This window comes from Trichosurus vulpecula, chromosome 5, assembly GCF_011100635.1.
Source record: "Trichosurus vulpecula isolate mTriVul1 chromosome 5, mTriVul1.pri, whole genome shotgun sequence".
NCBI lineage: Eukaryota > Metazoa > Chordata > Mammalia > Diprotodontia > Phalangeridae > Trichosurus > Trichosurus vulpecula.
This window is the reverse complement of record NC_050577.1, coordinates 128,719,984-128,740,459: the sequence shown is the minus strand read 5'-3', so window position 1 is coordinate 128,740,459 and position 20,476 is coordinate 128,719,984. Positions and strand designations below refer to the sequence as shown.

At 36.0% G+C, this 20,476-nt stretch overlaps 1 protein-coding gene and 1 pseudogene across 3 annotated transcripts in view; both read left to right on the top strand.

Annotated features, from left to right (window-relative positions):
- The window catches only part of ING3 (inhibitor of growth family member 3), a 52,539-nt gene that overhangs the window by 16,260 nt on the left and 15,803 nt on the right, over window positions 1-20,476 (top strand). For all 3 annotated transcript variants that reach the window (XM_036759481.1, XM_036759482.1, XM_036759483.1), the window contains one exon: window positions 17,421-17,517. In XM_036759481.1, coding sequence (XP_036615376.1) covers window positions 17,421-17,517 — 97 coding nt within the window. The remainder of the gene's footprint in view (window positions 1-17,420; window positions 17,518-20,476) is intronic.
- LOC118850064 lies at window positions 1,374-13,517 on the top strand (annotated as a pseudogene).

Here is a 20,476-nt window from a genome sequence, read left to right as displayed (position 1 = left end):
AAAGAAATCCTTAAATTGAAACAAATCCTTAAATTTACAATGTAAGTCTCAGATAATCAAGCATATAAAAATCATGGAAAGCTGTTTCATCTTTCCATTTGAGATTGACACTAGTTGAGGGAAATGCTGTTATCTGATTTAATATCTTTGTGTGATTTTGTGTGATTATTTTTCATGAGATAAGCAAGCCCCTAAAATTTCTTGAGGAGTGATATGATATGTAAATGGTATTTGAGGCTACTAATTTTAGCATTTGCATATAGAATTGATTATAGTGTTGAGATCTTTGTGTCAGGATGACCTACAAGAGAATTTGATGAATCTAGGCATTAGGTCATAAGGCCAGGCATTAGGTCAGGCCTTACATAAGGCCAGGCTTGTAATATAGGCATTAGGCAAGGATTAATGTGATGACTATTGAAAATATAGGACTGGATGGATTCAAGAGCTGCTACTGAGATAGAATTGGCAGCATTTGACAATAGAGTAAGGTCAGAGGCCAAGTAGAAGAATTTTGGCCCCCAAGATTTTCAAATATTAGACATGGGAGAATATGTTTCTGTCACCAGTGGGGGGAAAATCAAAATCAGTGCCTGTTTGTGGGAAACCATCCTGGTGACTGCATATGTAGGCACTGATTTTGATTTTCCCCCACCAATGGCTATGTATATGTATGTATGAATGTATATCTCTATATGTATTCTATTATGTGATAAAAAAGATGATTTGTGAATGTTCATTGTAAGTATCCCAACCCAGACACTTCATGATGATTTTTCCTGGCTATCTTCATTTCTTGTTCCTTTCACTTCTCAACCCAGTACATTCTCCTACCTCTTCCTCCATCCACTTTATCCTGGAAATAGTAATCAAATCAGTGCTTCCATTTCTGGAAAAGACATGTCAGCCAATCACCACAGGACTCCACTCACTTTCCCTGTGTCTTCCTTGACCAAATTACCCTTCCTTGTCCACTGCTCCCTTTTGCGTGTTGTCTTCCTCTATTTGAGTGTAAGCTTCTTGAGAATAGGGGCTATTTATATTTATATATATATATATTTGTATTTGTATTATATTTGTATTAGCAGCATAAGTACTAAGGCACAGTGCTTGGTATGTAGTAAGTGCTTAATAAGTGCCTTTTCATTCATTTTCTTTTATTCAGCATGCCAAGTTTGGTATTAGTAGTAATGTGACTATAAGGTAATGTGATTAATTTTTCACAAATATGCCAGAATTTAAACAGTCAAATGAATTTTGTCCCATTATTGTTCAAAATATATTTGGAATGTATTGCAATTGTCTTCAGAGCCTGTGGCACATTTTAAAAATATCTTCAGGGTAGCAACTTTTTTAAAGATTAGATATGCGTTATGGAAACAGCTAAAAGACGTGTAGAACAAAGTCTTTTGATTAAGGTGAGTGATCAAGTCGAGTGATATCTTTTTGTGCCAAAAAATGAAGGATGCCTGTAAAATAATATGACGTTGCTTTGTGTGGCTCTTAAATTGACTCTGACTTACAATCTAGCACCTACCCTTTCTGCTGTACCACACTGCAATAACTTAGTGGTAGTATTTAATATTTTCTTGTTGGAAAATAAGGATTTCAACTGACATACAAGTGATTTCAGAAGAATTTAACGAAGGGAATAACTTAGGAGAAAAATCATTAAATGGTTTTACTATGTCAAATTAGTTGTGCTCCCTGGAACATCACTGTTGTGCATTTAAGTAACATTCTTTACAAATAACATATTAAAAGATATAAAAATTAAAGTCTTCTATTTAAAACTTAGAGTTGAAAGAGCTTAAAATACTCATATGCTCTATCAGTGAGGGAGTTGAGATGTGGGGAGGTTATTATTACTTTCTTTAATGCTTTCTGTTTGCCTCATGGGGAGGTTGTAAGAATTGCTATCTATTAACTAAGTGTTTTTTAAATGCACTGAACTCTTTGGTTGAAAGATATCATATAAATGCAAAAAATATATATTCATGTGTCATTTAGCTAATAACCCACAGTAGTTACATTTGCTGTTATATGTGCATAATTAATGTTTTGTGAACATTTTAATAAAATTTACCCTAATGGGATAGTATGACTTGTGGCATACATCTAGCTAAAACAAATTGTATTATGTTATTGTTGAGTAGGCAGTATGGTATAGAGGACAGAGACCTGGCCTTGGAATCAAGAATACTTGGGTTCAAGTCCCCACCTCTGATATGCTGAATGTGTCACCCCTGGCAAGTCACTTAATGTCTCAATGGCCCAGGTAACTCTATAAGACTGTAAGTTGCAGAGAAGATAGACATTTATCTTGATAGAGGGGATTTCTAACCTGAAAATTCCCTTTATCAATGAAAATTGCAGGTCCAATTTTCAAATTTGTTCTAAGAGTTACTTTTAATTTCCCTCCATTCTATAACCACAGCCTTTATGCATAACACTGATTTGCCTCCTTTCAAGTTCTCCCATAGTTCACAGAAGAGCACTGCTAAAGGAGTATGGTTGGACTAGTAAAAGTTCATCTTTACTAGCCAAAAAGTAATTTAAAATGTGTAGTTTATTAGCAGTCTTAGACTGTCACTCTGTATTGCTAAATTTGGAAGGATGGCATGTGTAATTGTAGTTGAGGGACTGATGGTAAAGTTCCTTCTGCTATGGTGAATATATCTCTGTGGAACTCCAAAGCTTAAAATGTCCCATTGTAATTAGGCTTCAAGTCTGAACCAGAAGAGACAATTGTTATAGTCTGGATGGTCCTGGAATCAGAAGGCCTGAGTTCAAATCCTAGTTCTGCCATTTATAAGCTCTCAATTTGAGCAATTTAATTTTTCAGAACCACAGTTTCCTCATTTCTTAAATGAAAGTGTTGGACTAAGTTATCTTTAATGCCCCTTCTAACATTCTTTTACCTTGAAAAGACCCAAGGGACATAGAACCATAATGGAGATTTTAGACCTATATGGATACCAGGGTTCTGTGATCCCTGAAAACTATTCCTTCCCATATTAGCTGTGGTACAGAATAAAGTTCTCCAGTTCAAGCTCATACTTCTAGAAGGTAGGATAGAGGTTCCCAGAGACCACCTATTAGCCAATGACTACCTATCAAATAATAATGGAAACCTTTACCATTATTTTTCTCACTTTTTCTTTCATTTTTGGATTTAGGTTACTGTCTTGATATTTTTACTTTATGCTTAATACTTCGATTACAAAGTATTTTTTCTTCTCTAATTAAGCATAGCTATTTTTAGTAGTATATTCATTATTGTTAGACTTTTAGAAATTTGCTTTTATATGATTTCCCTAAATGTTACACCTCCATCTGAATGTTTTTAAGCCTTCTTTCCGCATTTACTATGGCGTTTGTTCCTTTCCTTTTCTTGTCTTAATTGAAGCAGTTTTCTTCCATTTTAATAAAGTAGCAGTAGCCTTTTTACCTGCCACTATACTAGTCTCACCTCTTAAGTGTAGAATTTGATAGTAAATAAAGAAATTTTGAAGTACCAATACAGAAAATCTTACCAACAAATTCAGTACTTGTCTTAGGAAAATGTGATTAACCTGGACAGCAGCCATTTTAAAAAATGCTACCCTTTAAGGAACCCATAACTCACAAAGAGTCATTGAATGCTTACTTGTACTCTTCTGTCACATGTCATTGTCATGAGAATGTATTAGATTATAATACCTAATAAAGTTGATTTATATAATCTTACATAATTTGAATGTATAGTTAGTGCTTGGAACATTTTAACAGTCTCTTACTATTCCCAATAACTTTGAATATGCTTCTCTATAGATCCTTGATTATTTCTAGGATGAATAATACATTATCATTACATAGATTCCCTGTACCTTTGAGACCCCATCATTTGATCCTCAGATTAAGTAAATATAGCACATGGCATTGTTTTGATTTGTTTTAATTTTCCTCAAACACGTATTTGAGACTGGGTCTCTCTATCTCTCCTACACTGGAAGCACTGCAGTCACTCACGGGCCTAATCCCATTGCTCGTTGGCTTTGACCTACTCTGTGTCTGACCTGAGGAGTGTTTCTGCTTAGGCAGCTTAGTGCCTCTCTCCTGCCTTTCACTGTATTATTGCTGGACTTAGTGTGGACACCTCATCAGCTTAGCACCCAGCAGCTCAGATCTCTGATTACCAGCTTCAGTCTCCCCAGTAGCAAGGATCACATATGTGTGTGCCACTATGCCTAGCTACTCCTTATATTTTTAAGGTCATTAGTTACAATTATTTTCAAGATCTTGAAGAGGAGATCTAAAGTTAAATCATTTTCGTCCACTTTGAATATAATCCAAACATGTAGTCTGTTTTCATGATTCATGTTTATAAAAAGAACTTCTATCTTAGCTTCTTCTCCTTTGATCACAAAGTATTTTCATGGAAAACTATTTCTAATTGTTTCCAAGGGTCCTATAATGGTACCCAGCAGAAGACTTTTTTTAATTGATGTCCTTTGTTTTTATAACACAGTCATTTCTGGTTATAACAGAACTTTGTTTAATCCACATAGAGTGATCATCTATGGTTTCTTTTTACTTTCCCTTTTTTTCTGGATGAAAGGACTCTTACTTAACCCCGGTCAGGTTCAACTAAGGTCCTGCTGTTGCTAATAGGTATCATACAAGAATCTTTTGGGATGTTAGTATGTATGTAATGATGTAGGTCTGGTTTATTGCCTTATCTCACTGTTGGAATGCTGATTTTTCAACTCCATGGAATAGGAATGAGAACTGAGCTAGGCATACACAACCATCTTATTCCCTCAAACCATATAATTGTAATAATTGTCATACAGTTTTTGACTGGAAGATTTCCCTCATCTCTGCCATCTATTGAAATCTTATGCATCCTTCAAAGCCTAGATCAACTGTCCCTATTCCATGACCCCTTCCCCTTCAGACCTTAGTACTTTTTTCCACTACTATGTATTATTTTATACTGTATGTTTCATATCCCTTACTAGATAGTAAGCTTCATGAAAATAAAAATCATCTCTTTGTATCTCCCCTTGCTCTTCACTTTTTCTTTTCTTTTCTCTTTGTTTTTGGTCTGGACTTATGATTTCCCTAGTATGACAGTTCTCTGCACTGATGCAGATCAGCCACTCATCCATGTCTTATAGTTTGCAAGGTCACCTGGGAACAGTAAAAGGTTAAGTGACTTGTCAATGACTGTACATCTTGTCTGTATAGGACTTGAGCCCAGGAATCCTGACTTCTGACCAGCTTTTTGTTCACTACACCAGAAGTGTCAAACTTAGGGCTCATTAGACCATGCACCAGAACCAGATTAAAATGTAACTAGGAAATGTCTAACAAAATAAATAAAAATGCAGTATCTCATAAATAATGGTAATTGGTGGCTTCTAGATCAATATGTGGCAGTTTCATTTCCTAATTGAGTGGTATTTGTGAATCCTATGAAAAATTAAAATATTTCTTTCAGATAATTATTCATAGAAATTTCTTCATTAAAAAAAAAAAACAACAACCCTGCCTTAGAGTTGCCTATTCTTTCCCAGCTTCATTGTGGCATAGTGTATTTGATACCGATCTGAGATACAGGTTACCTGAATTTGAGTGTTTGTTCTACTGATAATTAATTGATCATCAACTATTTATTAAGCTCTTATTATGTGCCAAGCCCTGTTCTATGCACTGAGGATACAAATCCAGAAATGAATGAGTTCTTTCCCTCAAGGAACTGATATTCTGCTGGGCAGATAGAGCATGTTCACAGGAAAGGAGAATATTTACAAATTTAATATTCATGAGTGGAGGTGGGAACTTAGTACCTAGAGAAATCAGGAAAAGCCTTCTTGAAGGAGGTGGCATATTAGCTGAGCTCTAAAGGGAAGCAGGGATTCTAATAGGTAGATGTGAGGTGGTAGAACATCAAGGCATGAGAGAGAGGAGGGCAGACAGAAATTAGGCTGGATGCCGGAGATGTAATGATGTTTATGGGTGGGGCTATTTAGGCTAAAACAGAGTGCATCAGGGAGAGTAATGTGTACTCAGCCCAGAGAGAACAGATGGAGCCAAGTGGTAAAGGACTTGAGAATCTGAAGAGAGAAGCTTGTATTTTATTTCTTCCCCAAAAGGGTATATCTTATGACTGCTTATTCATTCGTTCTGAAATTCTAGGAGTTTCCCAAGCAGCATTCCTTTTTCTCTCTTCATCTGTAAGTACCACACAAATATCACCCATAAAAGTTCCCTTCTCAGTTCCAAATTCACTAATACTGTAAGAGTTCTTAATATTCCACTAGCTATATGCTTATCATGGGAAAGTGTATTTATTTATAGGGCTTTGCATAGAGAGAGGTCAGTTTTTTGGTTGATTCCAGAGCATAAGAACACAAGGATGAATATGGTTGTTATCCATAGGGATTTCACTACTCTGTCCTAGGTCAGTCCCCCATAGTTGGTATTATTCACTGGGTAGCCAACTTCCGAAGCCACTAAAATTAGAGTGCTTCAAGAATAAAGTTAATACTGATTCATGTTTAGTTTAACTTCACTTTGAGTAATGCCTTAATATGTAACTCTCATATTACTTGAGTAGAGAAGAAAGGACCTTGGAAGTCATTAATTCAAACTCTTCATTTTATAAATGAGCAGACCAAAGATTAGATAGGTTAAATTACTTTACCTAGGTAACACAAGTAGCAGCAGAGTGAGGATTCAAACCCAGGCCCTTTAACTCCAAATCTGATGTTCTTTCCCTTATACCTTAAAGCTTTCTATATAAGTAGCCAGCTAGGTGATGCAGTGGTTAGAGCCTGGAGTCAGGAGGATATGAGTTCAGATCTAGCCTCTTACTCTTGCTAGCTATGTGACCCTGGTTAAGTCACTTGATGTTATTTGCCTAATTTTCCTCATTTGAAAAATGTGATAATAATAATAATACCTATCTCCCAGAGGTATTGTGAGGATCAAATAGGGAGAGCAAGTGAAATGAAAGTTTCTTTAGGAATTCTTTTCTCTTCTTGCTATATGTTATGGTAGAATTTTTCAGTAGTTATTCATATGAACTTTGCTGAATCATGAAAAGGAAATAGTTTAATAAAGTAATCAATAATATTGGTTAAGATTTTTTTTTCAAATCATACATATAGAATTGCAGTGAGTGATCACTTGGGTACTGCCATTTACCTTAATGGTTATCCAGTATTGGAATTTTCATTATCATTGATACTGATAATTGAAAATGAATTTTCATAATCAATAACAAGAGTTTATTAAGTTCTCACTTTATATATAGCATTAGACTAGTTGTTGCCCTTACCTTCCTGTCTTGGATAATAGCTAATGGTATTTTAGAAATATTCATGTAAGTAAAATATTATTGTAACACACATTATTGAATACATATTTATTGAATGTCACAGTTGTGCTAGGTATAAGTAGAATTGATAAAAACTTGGTATTCTAAATAAATTTATATTTTAAAAAGGCCAGATGAATAACCAAACTACTTTTAAGATTTTACTGAAAACCTAGGAGGTAATAAGTTTTCATCTTGGCTCTTAGGCTTACTAGAGAAAATAACTCATTTATCATATAGCACTTCAGTTGTATGACTCTTTGAGAGGAAGGAGGTTGCTCAGAGCATAGATAGGTAGGAAGATAGAAGGATGGATAGATTAGATAAATAGTTCTTCTTGTGAGGGAGGGTTCAAGTTTAACATTGGAGATGTGTTCTATTCATCTCTGACTCTTGATCCCATTCCCATATTCCTCCATCTCTTCTAGGACTTTATTCATTCACTCATTCTGTTGCTCTGACTCTTTCCTTTCTGTCTACAAACATACTCAAATATTCCCTATTCTAAAACAAACATACAAACAAACCTGATTGATGTTTTTCTCTTCTTCCTGTCTGTGATAAACCTCTAGAAAGAGTAAGGCATCAAATATCACTGACAAAAGCTAATATACAGAAGGACAAAAACATTTAGCATCAAAAATAAATGCTTAATTCATAAATAGTTAAAGGATAGGAACAGTTTTTAAAAGATTTACAAGCTATAAATGACCACCCAAAAACAGTACACCAAATTACTCATAGAAAGAGAAATTCATATTAAAACAGCTCTTTGACCTCAGTCATAATTGGCAAAGAAGATGGAAATAGTGTTTATGAACCGTGAGAAGATCAGCACACTTACGCACTGTTACTGTAAGTTGACCAACCATCCTGAATTTTGATTGGGAATTATCCAAGAAAAGTGATTAAACTCTCCATGCTCTTTGCTCTAGAAATTCCACTGCTGGTCATATGCTCCAAGATAGTCAAGAACAGAAACAAATGTCCAACGTATGTCAAAAGGTTAATAGCAACACTCTTTGTAAAGGCAAAAACCAGAAACAAATTAAGTATACCTCTGTTGGGCTATAGCTAAATCAAACTATGGTATATGAATACTTAAAAAACAAACAAATAAAAGGGACAGTGTTGGCTCATAGATAGAGAACCAGCTTTGAAGTCAGGACATTCAACTTTAATACATACTAGCTACATGACCCCAGATAATTAAACGGTAGTTGGATAAGAGGATGGTGTCTTATATTCATTGTTAGAAGAGGTTTCTGTGTCAGATATTTTTTATTAATATTTTTTCTTTGTCACTAGGGTGGGCTCAGTCTGGAGTTCGGTGGGAAATGTCTATGATATAAAGACGAAAGGTATCAATAAAACATTTTAAAAGAATAGTCTATAGATTCACTACCTTTTACTTCACTTTTATCCTCACTATCTTAAGAAATTACTCTCTAAAGTCTCCAGTGACCTCTTGATTGCTGATTCCAGTGGCCTTTTATCAGTATTCATCCTCTTTGACCTTTTTGGATCATTTGATGCTGACCACACTCTCCTTGACTGACTCCCCTCTCTTAGCTTCCATGACATTATTTCTCTTTGTTCTCCTCTTACAAGTTTTAAAACACTGCTGATTTATCTTCTTACCTTGACTCTCAAGGGCCATAATTGATTTTATCATCTTTCTTTGAATCGTGTCCCTTCTATCTTCTTGACATCTTTTCTCTTGTTAATGGCATTACCATCTGGCTTGTCAAACAAGTCATCTTTGACTTTTTCTTCTCCATCATCCCTATAACCAAGAAATGTCCAGTCAAGTCAAATCAAGTGAACAAACATTTATTAAGTGCCCAGTATATGTCAGGTCCTGTTAATTGTACCCCAACAATATCTCTTGAACCAGTCTTCTCTTTTCCACTCATTGTCACTATCTTAGTTTAGGCCTTAATTACCTCTCCTAACTAGTTTCCCTTCCTATAGTCTTTTCCTTCTCTAATCTGTCCTCTAAACTGTTGCTAAAATAATTTTCTTCATGCAAAGGTTATGTTCATACCATTCTGCTGGTCAAAAACCTTGAGTAGTTTCCTGTTACCTTCAAACTAGCATTGGAGCCCCTTCACAATGTGGCCCCACCTCACCTTTTGAGTTCCCAGTGTTAACTAAATGTTCCAATCAAATTGGATTGCTACCTGTTCATATCTCACATTGTCCTTTCATTCTATCTGCTTATCACCATGCATTCATGCAGAATAGTCCCCAGGTCTGGAATGTACTCCTTCCACATCTCTGCTTATAGAAATCCTTCTAGATATAGATCAGGTGAGCCCAAGTGCCCTTTTTCTCTTGATCTCCACATCTCTCAACAACTGATCTTTCTCTTCTTTTATTTCTTAGGGCACCCTTTCTTTGTTCTTGTCATATTCTACCGTGTATCATACTTATTTATACATATGTTTTATCCCATATCTTATTAGATTATAAAAGACTTAATACTCAGATGGAACTCTGTCATTGCTTAAGATATCCCCTCCACTGATATAGATCATAGTCCTATCCATGCCTATCCATCTTGTTTGCTACTTGGCCATGTTTTTTTTTTTTTTTCCCAGAAGTCCACCATAATGGTTCTACCTAACATGCTGTAGGCTTTTCTTGATTTATCTTGATATTGTGAGATACCTGTGGAACACTAGGCTATCTTCCTATCATGTTTCACCCCTGCCATTTGATTAGCCCCTCTTCTCTTCCTGTTGTACATTTCATTGATGACATCTTTTAGACCTGTTCTTCAAAATTTCTCACTGGCTATATGTTGCAGCCTACTCATATCCTTGATGTGACTTTTCATTGCTCTCTGCATCATACTCATTTTCAATTCTTTAGAGCAGAGCTGTCAAACATGCTGCCCACAGCACTCTAGAGTATGATCTGACCAGATTAAAATGTAATTTAGAAATACTTAACAAAATAAATTAAAATGCAGTAGAACATAGGTATGTGGTCTTCAAAGTCAATATGTGGCCCACAGGAAACCTTATGTTTGGCTTCTTGGCCCCTGTTTCTATTTGAGTTTGATGACAGGGCTTTAGAGGCAGCCACATAACACCAGGAGGATATTGGTAATAGAAAGATGTGCCTTTGTTTCTGGGTGATGCTTGAGATCATCAAAATAGCTTTGCAATTTCCTTAAAGCAATCTGCCTTTCTCTCTCCTCTTGTTTAATTCTGGGCCCATATCATTGGCCATTTATGCTGTCTAGATAAACATACCGATAGATAACTCTACAGGTTGTCTGTATAACCGCATATCATAATCTGGACAATAGGCATTTTTTTTCTCATAGCAATTGTGGTTTAATCTGAATTAAACTGGGACATAAAATCAAAAAAAATTATTGTGTGAGAAGAAACATCTGGAAGACTAGTAACAGCTAATCTGAGCTGAGGTATTAAAACAAAGCTATTATTGCAGAAAACAGACAACTCTAAAAAAAATTTGAAGACGAAAGGCACAGAGCTTGTTGCTATGCATGCTATGTCATTCTGTCATTCCAAAGGAACTTTGGGGTTCAGATTTAAATAGGACAGGTCTATGAAGCTTAAGTGTTTCAAGTCTGGGTAGAAAGAATTCACAGTCATAACAATACCCTGTGCAGTTTTGCTAACCATTCAAGTATTTGGTAAGACTAGGACAAAGGTCAAATTTTAAACGTTAATATATTCAGCATCTAACAGACTGAATGAAACATGCTACATAGTCCTTAAAAAACACACACACACACACACACACACACAGACACACGCACATTTTTTTTTCTTGCAGAACCAATGTAGTACTAGCCATTAATCCAGGACCAAGGATACTGAAATTTTAAAAAAAATGTAACAAGAAAAATAGCTATATTGGAAAGACTTCAACTCTTGGAAGTTTGTGTTTTCCCCCCTTTTGATCCTAAACCAACATTTATATAGTTTGGATCTATCTCTGCAGTTCTGCATTAGTTTCTAAAGTATTTATCAAGAGGGGAGTGGGGAATGCACTGACTAGTACAGTCTTTGGAAATTTAGGAAGGGGGGATGGCAGGAGAAAGTTGGTTCTCTGAACAGTTTAGCTTACTTATTCAGTTTCATTCTTAGTAGTAGGGTCTTCAGGTTTTTTAGTCTTCTTCACTTCTTCAATATGCTTGTCCCCTTATAAGCCCTCCATTGTTGGAGACATTTGTGTACCTCTCTGTTTACTTCCATTTTGTGTGTCATTGTTTTCTTCAGTTGCTTTCTGAAGTACTTACGCGTTTGCTTCTCAGCCAGCTTCTTTAAGACATCAGCTTCTTAAGACTTGTGTGTGTGTTTGTCTTTTTGCAGCCGCTATTTCAAGAGTGGGGAACCTGCAGCTTCAAGGGCTCATCCTCAGGATTCCTTACCCCTGCTCTAGTTTCTTCAGAATTTCTTCCAGGGAAAGCTTTTTCTTTTTTTAGAGGGTAGAGGGGGAATTCTGGCATGGCTTCTTGTGAACATTGGCTATGTGTCAGCTCAGATGCTTCCCTAGAGGCTTGCCTCTCTAGTTCTTTCACCTGGATATTGGAAGACACCACAGTGAACAGAAAACAAGAATCTATAGTATACTCAAGCTAGTCCATACAGTGGGGAAAGCCCTTTTGGGCTGGATTCATCTGGCCACACTCCAAAAAATAAATGTTCTTCATCCACTTAGTCTTTCCTTCATCAATGATCAGGCTAACCTCTTTTGAGTGGTTTTAAATCTCTCCTGGAAGGCTCTTCTTTTAGTGGTCCAGGGCTTGTTGCAGTCAGCACAATGTCATCCAAAAACATGAATGAAAAAAAAAAAAAACTTTGAAAATAACCTGCTGGTAGCAAATCATCCACAAAAAAATGAATGCATCATGAAGGTAGGATGTGAGGGGAGGAAGAAGCAGAATCGTAATAAAAGGAAGATAGTTTAGAAGCATAGGAGATTTTACGTTGTTTTCTAAAGTTGTTCTTTTGTTTCTTAAATTTATATAGATTATTTCATTGCAGCAAAATTAGGCTATAATTCATGTTCTCTTTCTCTCCTTTTGCTATGCAGTATTCTGCTATCACCTAGTTTAACTTTCTGATTTATCTCTGTTTTGTCATAGATTTATTTAGATTTAAGTTTGGGAAAATAAGCTATGTAGTGCAGTGATGCAAAAAGCCACTGAACTAGTGATCAGGAAACCTTGACTTTTAGTCTCATATCTTCCTCCAACTGGCTGTATGAGCTTGAGCAAGTCACTTACTTACTGTGGGCTTCACTTTCCCATCTTGACTTGAGGGCTTGATGACCTATTGCGTTCTTTCCAGCTCTACAATTCTGTTTTCCCATTCTCTGTTCTTAATAATAGGATCACAGATTTAGAGAAAGAATGTTTCTTAGAAATCATCTAGTCTAACATCTTCATTTAAAAGATGATGAGCTAGCCACTGCCAGCAGTGACTTCGATTTTCTACCTCACCTTAGTGCCATGTAGGCCAAGGTAAAGGCTGTACTTTGCCTAGAGAACTTCTCCCAATTTGTTGAGAAGCACAAGCCAGATGTAGAAGTCAGCAGTAGCAGAGAATTCACGTTACAACCAACCTATGTGACCATCAGCAGAAATGTGAAAGAGAACAGTTCTGATATGAGGGTTTCATCAGTCATGTTGGCATTGTTGTGAAACAAGCTGATAAGATTGAGAAGATCCTGTGCCACAGACTCATTCACGTCATGATGATGGGAGCAGAGAATTTCATCTTACATAAACTTTGGGGAGGATTATAATATCGGTTTCCTGATTAGAAACTTCCATGTGGAGCAAATTGTTAGAAACTCTTCCTGGTAGACTTTGTGATCTACTTCAGGGCTGTCTAAAAGGTGGCCCACAGTGCGATTTATGTGGCCCACCTACAAGCATCAACATTTATATGAATGCTTTAGTAAATGAAGTAAATGAAGCTACTGCAGAGATCTCACTAAAATGGCAAATCAAAATATATTGTCTATTGTTTCAATAAAAAACTACGGTTGGACAGCCCTGAGCTACTTCATGGAGGAGATGGATAAGGAGATTAATGAGATGAAGTTGTTATTCAATGCTCATGCTCCTATTTTAGCCGAGGAGTTTCTCAAGAATTTTTAGTGCATCTGACTGGATCTCTCAGCTTTTCTTTCTCCAAATCCTGCAGAGGTGGGACTTGGTGGAAATCAGATGATGACTAGAGCAAGGGGTAAGCAGTGTAGGATAGGATGTGGAGAGCTTGCCATCTGAAAAAGGAAACAGTTGTAGACTGGTAAGTCCACACTTAGTGGACCAGCCTGACCATCAGTATTTAGTCACCTAGGCCAGGACAAGGTTTTTTATGTCCTTTAAATTTAAACATAAAACCTTTCTGCTTCTTGGCTACTGTAAACTTTTTTTAAAACAAACATAACTCTACCCCCAGTTGCTATAATGGCCAATTTAATAGCAAACAAAATTAATTTATTCTGGCCTGGCTGGGCCTGAAAACAAAACGCAAATGTTGAGGCAGTCCATCAGCAATCATATATTAAGCACTTACTCTGTGCCAGGCACTGTTTTAAGTTCTGGGAATAAAAATACAAGCAGAAAGACAGTTCCTGACCTCAAGGAACTTACATACTGATAGAGGAAGACATAAAAGGGAGCTGAATACCAAGAAAGGGAGGAAGGTACCTGGCCCAGGGGCATGGTGATCCTGTGGAGATGAGTTAGCAGTGCAACCTGGGAGAAATGAAGACGTGGTTGGCTTAAACTATTAAAATGCTATTTGGATTATTTCCTTTACTCATAAAGCTGCATTTGCTCTCCATGGCCTAATAGAATAATAAAGTCTATATTCCTAAGTCTGGCATTCACAATTTGCTACAATCTGGAGCCAACCTTAGCTCTCTTCTAGTAACCTTCCACTTCAAACAAACTGAATTGCTTTTTAGGTGCCTGAACACTTTTTCTTTTCTTTCTGGGGCCTTCTTCCTTGTCTAGAATGCCCTTTCTGCCCGTTCTTCAAGCAGGGGTTGAATCATCCTTTCCCTATGAAGCTTTTCCAGACCAACCCAACCCCAAATAGTCTCTTCCTCCTAACTTCTCAGGTCCTTCATTTCTTTATTTGTGAAAATTAATTGTAGTCATAGATTTATGGATTTACAAAGTATTTCATATTCATTCTTTCCCATCGTCCTCATGATACTCAGCAAGTCAGATAGCACCCACCCAGTTACATAAATGAGGGCATCTTAGGCTCCAAGAAGGTAAATGACCTGCCCAAAGTCACATAGTAAGAGGTAGAGTTGGGACTCTGTTCTAGGTCCTCTGGCACCATACCAACTCCTTTAAATGTGTAATTTGTATTAGGTGACCCCTGAAGACTCTTAGGATCATAGATCTAGAGATAGGAGAGACCTTTGTGACCATTTAGTCCAAATCCTCAATCATATAAATGGGAAGACTGAGTCCCAGGGAGGTTGTTACTTGCCCAAGGTCATAGAGCATCAGAAACAGAATTTGAACACAAATTTTCTGACTTTAGTGCTATGTTCTTTATACTCTTTCATGTTGCCCCTCATCACAACTCTAAATTCTTTGTTTCTGCAATTCTAAACTCCTGGCACTTGTTATTTGTACTATTTGGGAGACAAATAATTGTAGATTGCCTTATTATGTCTCTTAAATTGTTCCTTAAGTCTGGTGGTGGTATTTAACTTTTTTAATCAGTCATGAAGCATCTATTAAACTCCTCAGGTCAAAAACAATAAAAAAAAATCCCTCTCCCCCACAAAAAAAACACCCTGCAGTCCCTGCTTCTAAGGAACGTACATTTTTTTTCTGGGGGGTGGGGGAAGGCAGGGCAATTGGGGTTAAGTGACTTGCCCAAGGTCACAAAGCTAGTGTGTCAAGTGTCTGAGGGCGGATTTGAACTCAGATCTTCCTGATTGCAGGGCCAGTGCTCTACTCACTGCGCCATCTAGCTGCCCCCCAGGAACATACATTCTAATGGGGGAGACAGTATGTAAATATCTAGGCACATACAAGATATATCCATAATATATAAAGGAAAATTAAAGGAGAAGGCATTAGCTGCTGGGAGAACCAGGAAAGGCCTCCTGAAGAAGGTGAGATTTGAACTGAGTCTTAAAGGAAACCAGGGAAATTAAGAGGTGGAGGTGAAAGGGCAGAACATTCCAGGCGTGGGGTCTAGTCAGTGCAAAGGCATGGATAAGAGACAGTGTCATGTTTGAGTAACTGTAATTAGGCCCATGTTGCTGGAATATAGAGTGTGTGGAGGGGAGTAAAATATAAGAAGGCTGAAAAGGTAGGAAGGGGCTAGGTTATGAAGCACTTTACCTTCCCAGATAGATTGTAAGTTCCTTGAAGACAGGGACTGTGTCATACATCATTATATGTGTCCCACCAGGGACCTAGCTCTCTGCTTTGCACATAGTATGTGCACACTGAATATTTGTAGATTGATGTAATTATAGGTTGCATTGAGTTTAAATGGGTACTAATACTTTTTCTAAAGTGATTTTCTGTGTTTTTCTGAGTTCCTTTAGACCACTTTTGGCAAGAGGTAAGGAGAGGAGTTTCTTTGCCTTACTGAAATTTAGGTTCATATTTTTCTCCTAGAATAGAGGTTAGATTCAAGGATGCTCAATTACCTGCAAACTCTTTGAATGAGTGAGATTCCAACATTGATGACCCTGATGCTAATTACAGCTTCTGACAGTTTCAGACAGGCAGTTTTCGGGTAAGGACAAAGGGAGCTGGGTCCCAATTATAGACATTTCACAGACTAACACTCCTTTAGGCCCATTTAGCCAAAGACTAAACAATATGATATTCTTTTCCTTGTATTTTGCAACTTGATTTCTATTTTTCTGTGATTTTTAAAAGTACCTATGTTACAATCTAGTTTGGATCCTATTCATGTTGGAATACAAAAAACACTTCACTTATTAACCTTAGGCATAAATGGTTAAGCATAATTCTCACTTTCACTGGTTATCTTAGATAAATATTATTTTCTTGACAGGCTTTATTTTAACTTTTTCTTTATCAATCTATTGTATGCTCTCCAGAGAAAATAATCTCCACTTATTTCTATGGAAATTAGACTGAATGATACTACTTTGAATAAAGTTTACCTTTTCAGGCCAGCACTATTAAAATAATTAGTGGATATTCTTAACCCCAGTTCCACAAAAATAGTGGTTCTCATTTGTCTGCAATAATTAATAAAATGTTTTCACCCAAATATGGCAGTTAGGTTAGATTTCAGAATTATTGCAGCATCTACAACCAATTTATAAATCTGTAAATAATAGAAAAATAATTATTTTGTACCATCAAAATAAAAGGGAAGCATTTTACATTAAACTTTTTTTCTTTTATTAGAATTCCCAAGGGATGTAGTTTTGAGTGTTTTGATTAACTCATCATTAATCAGAAAATACTTTGTTTCAACTCTCGTAAAAGTTTATAAACTGTATTAATCCACTTACTAGCTGTACTACTATACGTACACCATAATTAAATCTTTTAGTAAGGATGTTCATTGTCTCTGAGTTGTCATTCTTAACCTCAGTAATCATCATACAGACTGTGAATATACATATTTAGGGTAATCCTATAGGAACCTGAGGGCATACCCTTCAAGGTTTCTTCTGTTTAGTCCCCACAGTCCATGGTAGCAGCTTGTTTGGTTGTTGCTTTCTCTCTGTCTTAAAAATAGAGTTCAGAAAGAAAAAAATTTTCTTTAATTGGAGGTTCTGATTAACACTTTATTGTAACAGAGATTTTAAAAATTAAATTTTAGCACTAGAAGGGATATTTAAGGTCTAGTCTAATCCCTTCATTTTATAGATGGGGAAACTGAGGCTTTAGAGTAGTTATATAACTTTGCTGATGTCACAGATAGTGATAAAACCACTTCTGTTTAATTAAAAATTAGACATTACCCCACAAAACTAACACTTTAACTGAGTCCCAAATTTTGGTGGTTACTTTTGATCTTTTTTCAAACAGGTAGATCGACACTTGAGAAAGTTGGATCAAGAACTGGCTAAGTTTAAAATGGAGCTAGAAGCTGATAATGCTGGAATTACAGAAATATTAGAGAGACGTAAGTAAATGTTAAGGTTTTAAATATTGGAAAGTAGATGTGATGGTGTTAAAAAATTTGTTCCACAAATGTTTTTAAATTCCTCTGAGCCTTTTGGGAAGCTACAAGGTGAATGGATGATGGCATCCTTTTAAGGTTAATATAGGTCCAGCATTTTGCCTGCAGCTCATTCACTGGTACCTTTTATATTGATGATATAATTTTGCTAAAATAATGTTGTTGTTTATTTTTATTTTTAGACTGACCTTGTGATTTCATTTCTATAAGGATTTCCAGTGAGGATACTTCCTCTACCAATGCAAATCTCTAACCATTCTGCAGTTTAGTCTTAGAGAGTTGTATAGGGCACTAAGAGATTAAGAAGCGTTAAGATCACAACCAGTAAGTGACAGAAGCAGGACTTAAACTCAGGTCTTTCTGACTCCAAGACCAGCTCTCTGTCTACTCCCCCCACAGCTGCCTCTCATGTTTTGATAATGTTCATAATGTTCAACATCTGCTTATAACGTTGAGACAGCCAGTTAAAGTAAAGTTTAAAAGAAATTTAATCCCTTGGGTTAAGTACTTGTGTCACAAATTGTCACTTAGCACAGTGCCTGGCACATAGTAGGTATTTAATAAATGCTTATTGACCGACTGACTTATTGACTATACGTTTTAAAGTATCTGTGTATACTTTAAAAATTGTTCATTTTCTGTCCTTGGAAGTTTACTGGGACTTTGTTCTATAGCAAGGGTTTTTAACCTTTTCTTTGTGTCATGGCCTCCTTTGGCAGTCTGGCAAAGCCTATGGATCCCTTTTCAGAATGGTTTTAAATTATTGAAGCAATATTCGTGAAAATTTTTTTTTTCCAAGTTCAAGAAGGTCTTTTTCCAAGACCCCTTAACATCTATCCACAAACCTCATATCAGTCTGTAAATTCCAAGTTAAAAAAAAACCCTCATTCTAAAGGGAGCTGCTAATCGAATCTATAACACCTCTTTTAATATTTTAAAAAATGTATTATTCCTTTTTGCTTTTATACCATAATCACTTCCCCTTGTGACAGAGTCAGACATTTAAGCAAAGCTAAGTTACATTGTTTCCGTGTTCTATATCTTTAGTCTTCTCGATCACTACTTCTCAGGGCCTGAAATTGATCATTAAAATTCATCAGAGTTCCATTGCCTTTTTTTGTGTTATGTTTCTGTAGTCATTGTGTCTATTATTTTCTTGGTTCTGTTTTTTCATTATCACTTCATACAGAGCTTCTCTTGTTTTGCTTATTGTATAATAATAAGCAGTGAAAGTCTATCATATATATAAACAATTTGTTTATTCCTTCCCCAATAAGGGGTATCCTTGTTGTTTGGTTTTTTTGTTTGTTTGTTTTTGGAATGACAGAGTCCTGCTAAGATATTTTGTTGTGTGTGTGTGTGTGTGTGTGTGTGTGTGTGTGTGTGTGTATATATATATATATATGTGTGTGTGTGTGTGTGTGTGTGTGTGTGTGTGTGTGTGTACACACACACACACACACACATATATACGTATATATGGTATTTGGGGTAGATTCCCATTAATGGGATCCCTTAGTGAAAGGATAAAAATACTTTATTAACTCGTGTAGCATAATTCCACATTATTTTCCAGAGCAATATTTTTTCCCCCACTAAACCATCTTTGTCCTAATCTCTTTCTTGCCAGAGATAAACTGCTTTTATTTTTTCCCTGTAAAGGCCTCAGCTTGCTTTTGGATACCTTTCCTTCAGGATCCTCCAAAGACTTGGAGGAGCATAACAACTGTAGCCTGACTTAATTCAAACATCACTTCACAACTGATGAATAGTACCCCCATCCCCATTTTACATTTGGCTTCTGCCAAAAATTTCTCAAGTTGGCTGAACCTTCTTTCTTTTTCTTGATCATCTCAACATTATTAAAAAATATATGTATGTGTAGTGTATATGTCTTCAACAATGAAAAAATGGTTGTCATCAAAATATGAGTTACATCAGAATTTGGTATCCCTCTGGAGACATGTTAGAAAATAGTATTACCACCTTTCATATACAGAGGTGAATTTTTGCATTTATAAAATTGACTTGGATCAATTATTTGATTTATAGTTAGCATTCAGTTTTGAGAGAGACTTATACCTCCCTAGCTGTTTGCAGTATCTTTGACACTTTTTAAAAAATTCTAATGACAGCTGTAAATAACTTACAGTTTGTAAAGTTGTGAGTATTCCAATTCCATGTATATGGGCTAATAAGGTTAATAAAGCTAACTTTCTGAGAAAAAAGTAGTGTGACACCAAAGTGAATTAAGCTTTACAAACAACTTTATCTGTCTTGCCCTTTATTCCAGTTTCATCTGAAGAAACCAAAGGCAAGCACAGAAAATCCTTTTAAAACTACCATCGATTATAAGGCAATTGAACATCTTGTAAAGGATAAAATAGTCTCTATAGTTCTACATGCAAAAATGATGCTGTTTCCTCTTTCCAAATCATTAAGGTCTAATTCCCTAATGCTTTCTTTCTATGCAAAAATTTAATCTTCTAACTTAGGAAAATAGGTAAACATTGACAGAATTTGTTTTTTAAATTGTTCCATTGGTCCAAATATAGGCTACTCCCAATATAGGCAGCCCTTCTAAAATAAGATTTTTTTTAAAAGAAAAATACCCTAAAAGGAAAAGTGGTGTGGGTTAGGGTTAGCCTTGGAACCAGGAATGGAGGCTTTTAAGTTCCACTCCTGACAAATACCTGCTTTATGACCCTGGACAAGTTATTTAACCTCTCAGTGTTAAAGCATTGAGGAGCCTTTCATCTGTATTGTGTTGTGAACCCCTTTGAATGGCTAGTGAAATCTTTGGATCTTGAGAGTAATATTTTTTAAATGCATAGGATAAAATATATGGGATTACAAAGAAAAGCAATTATGTTAAAATAGTTATCAAAATATGTTTTAAAAT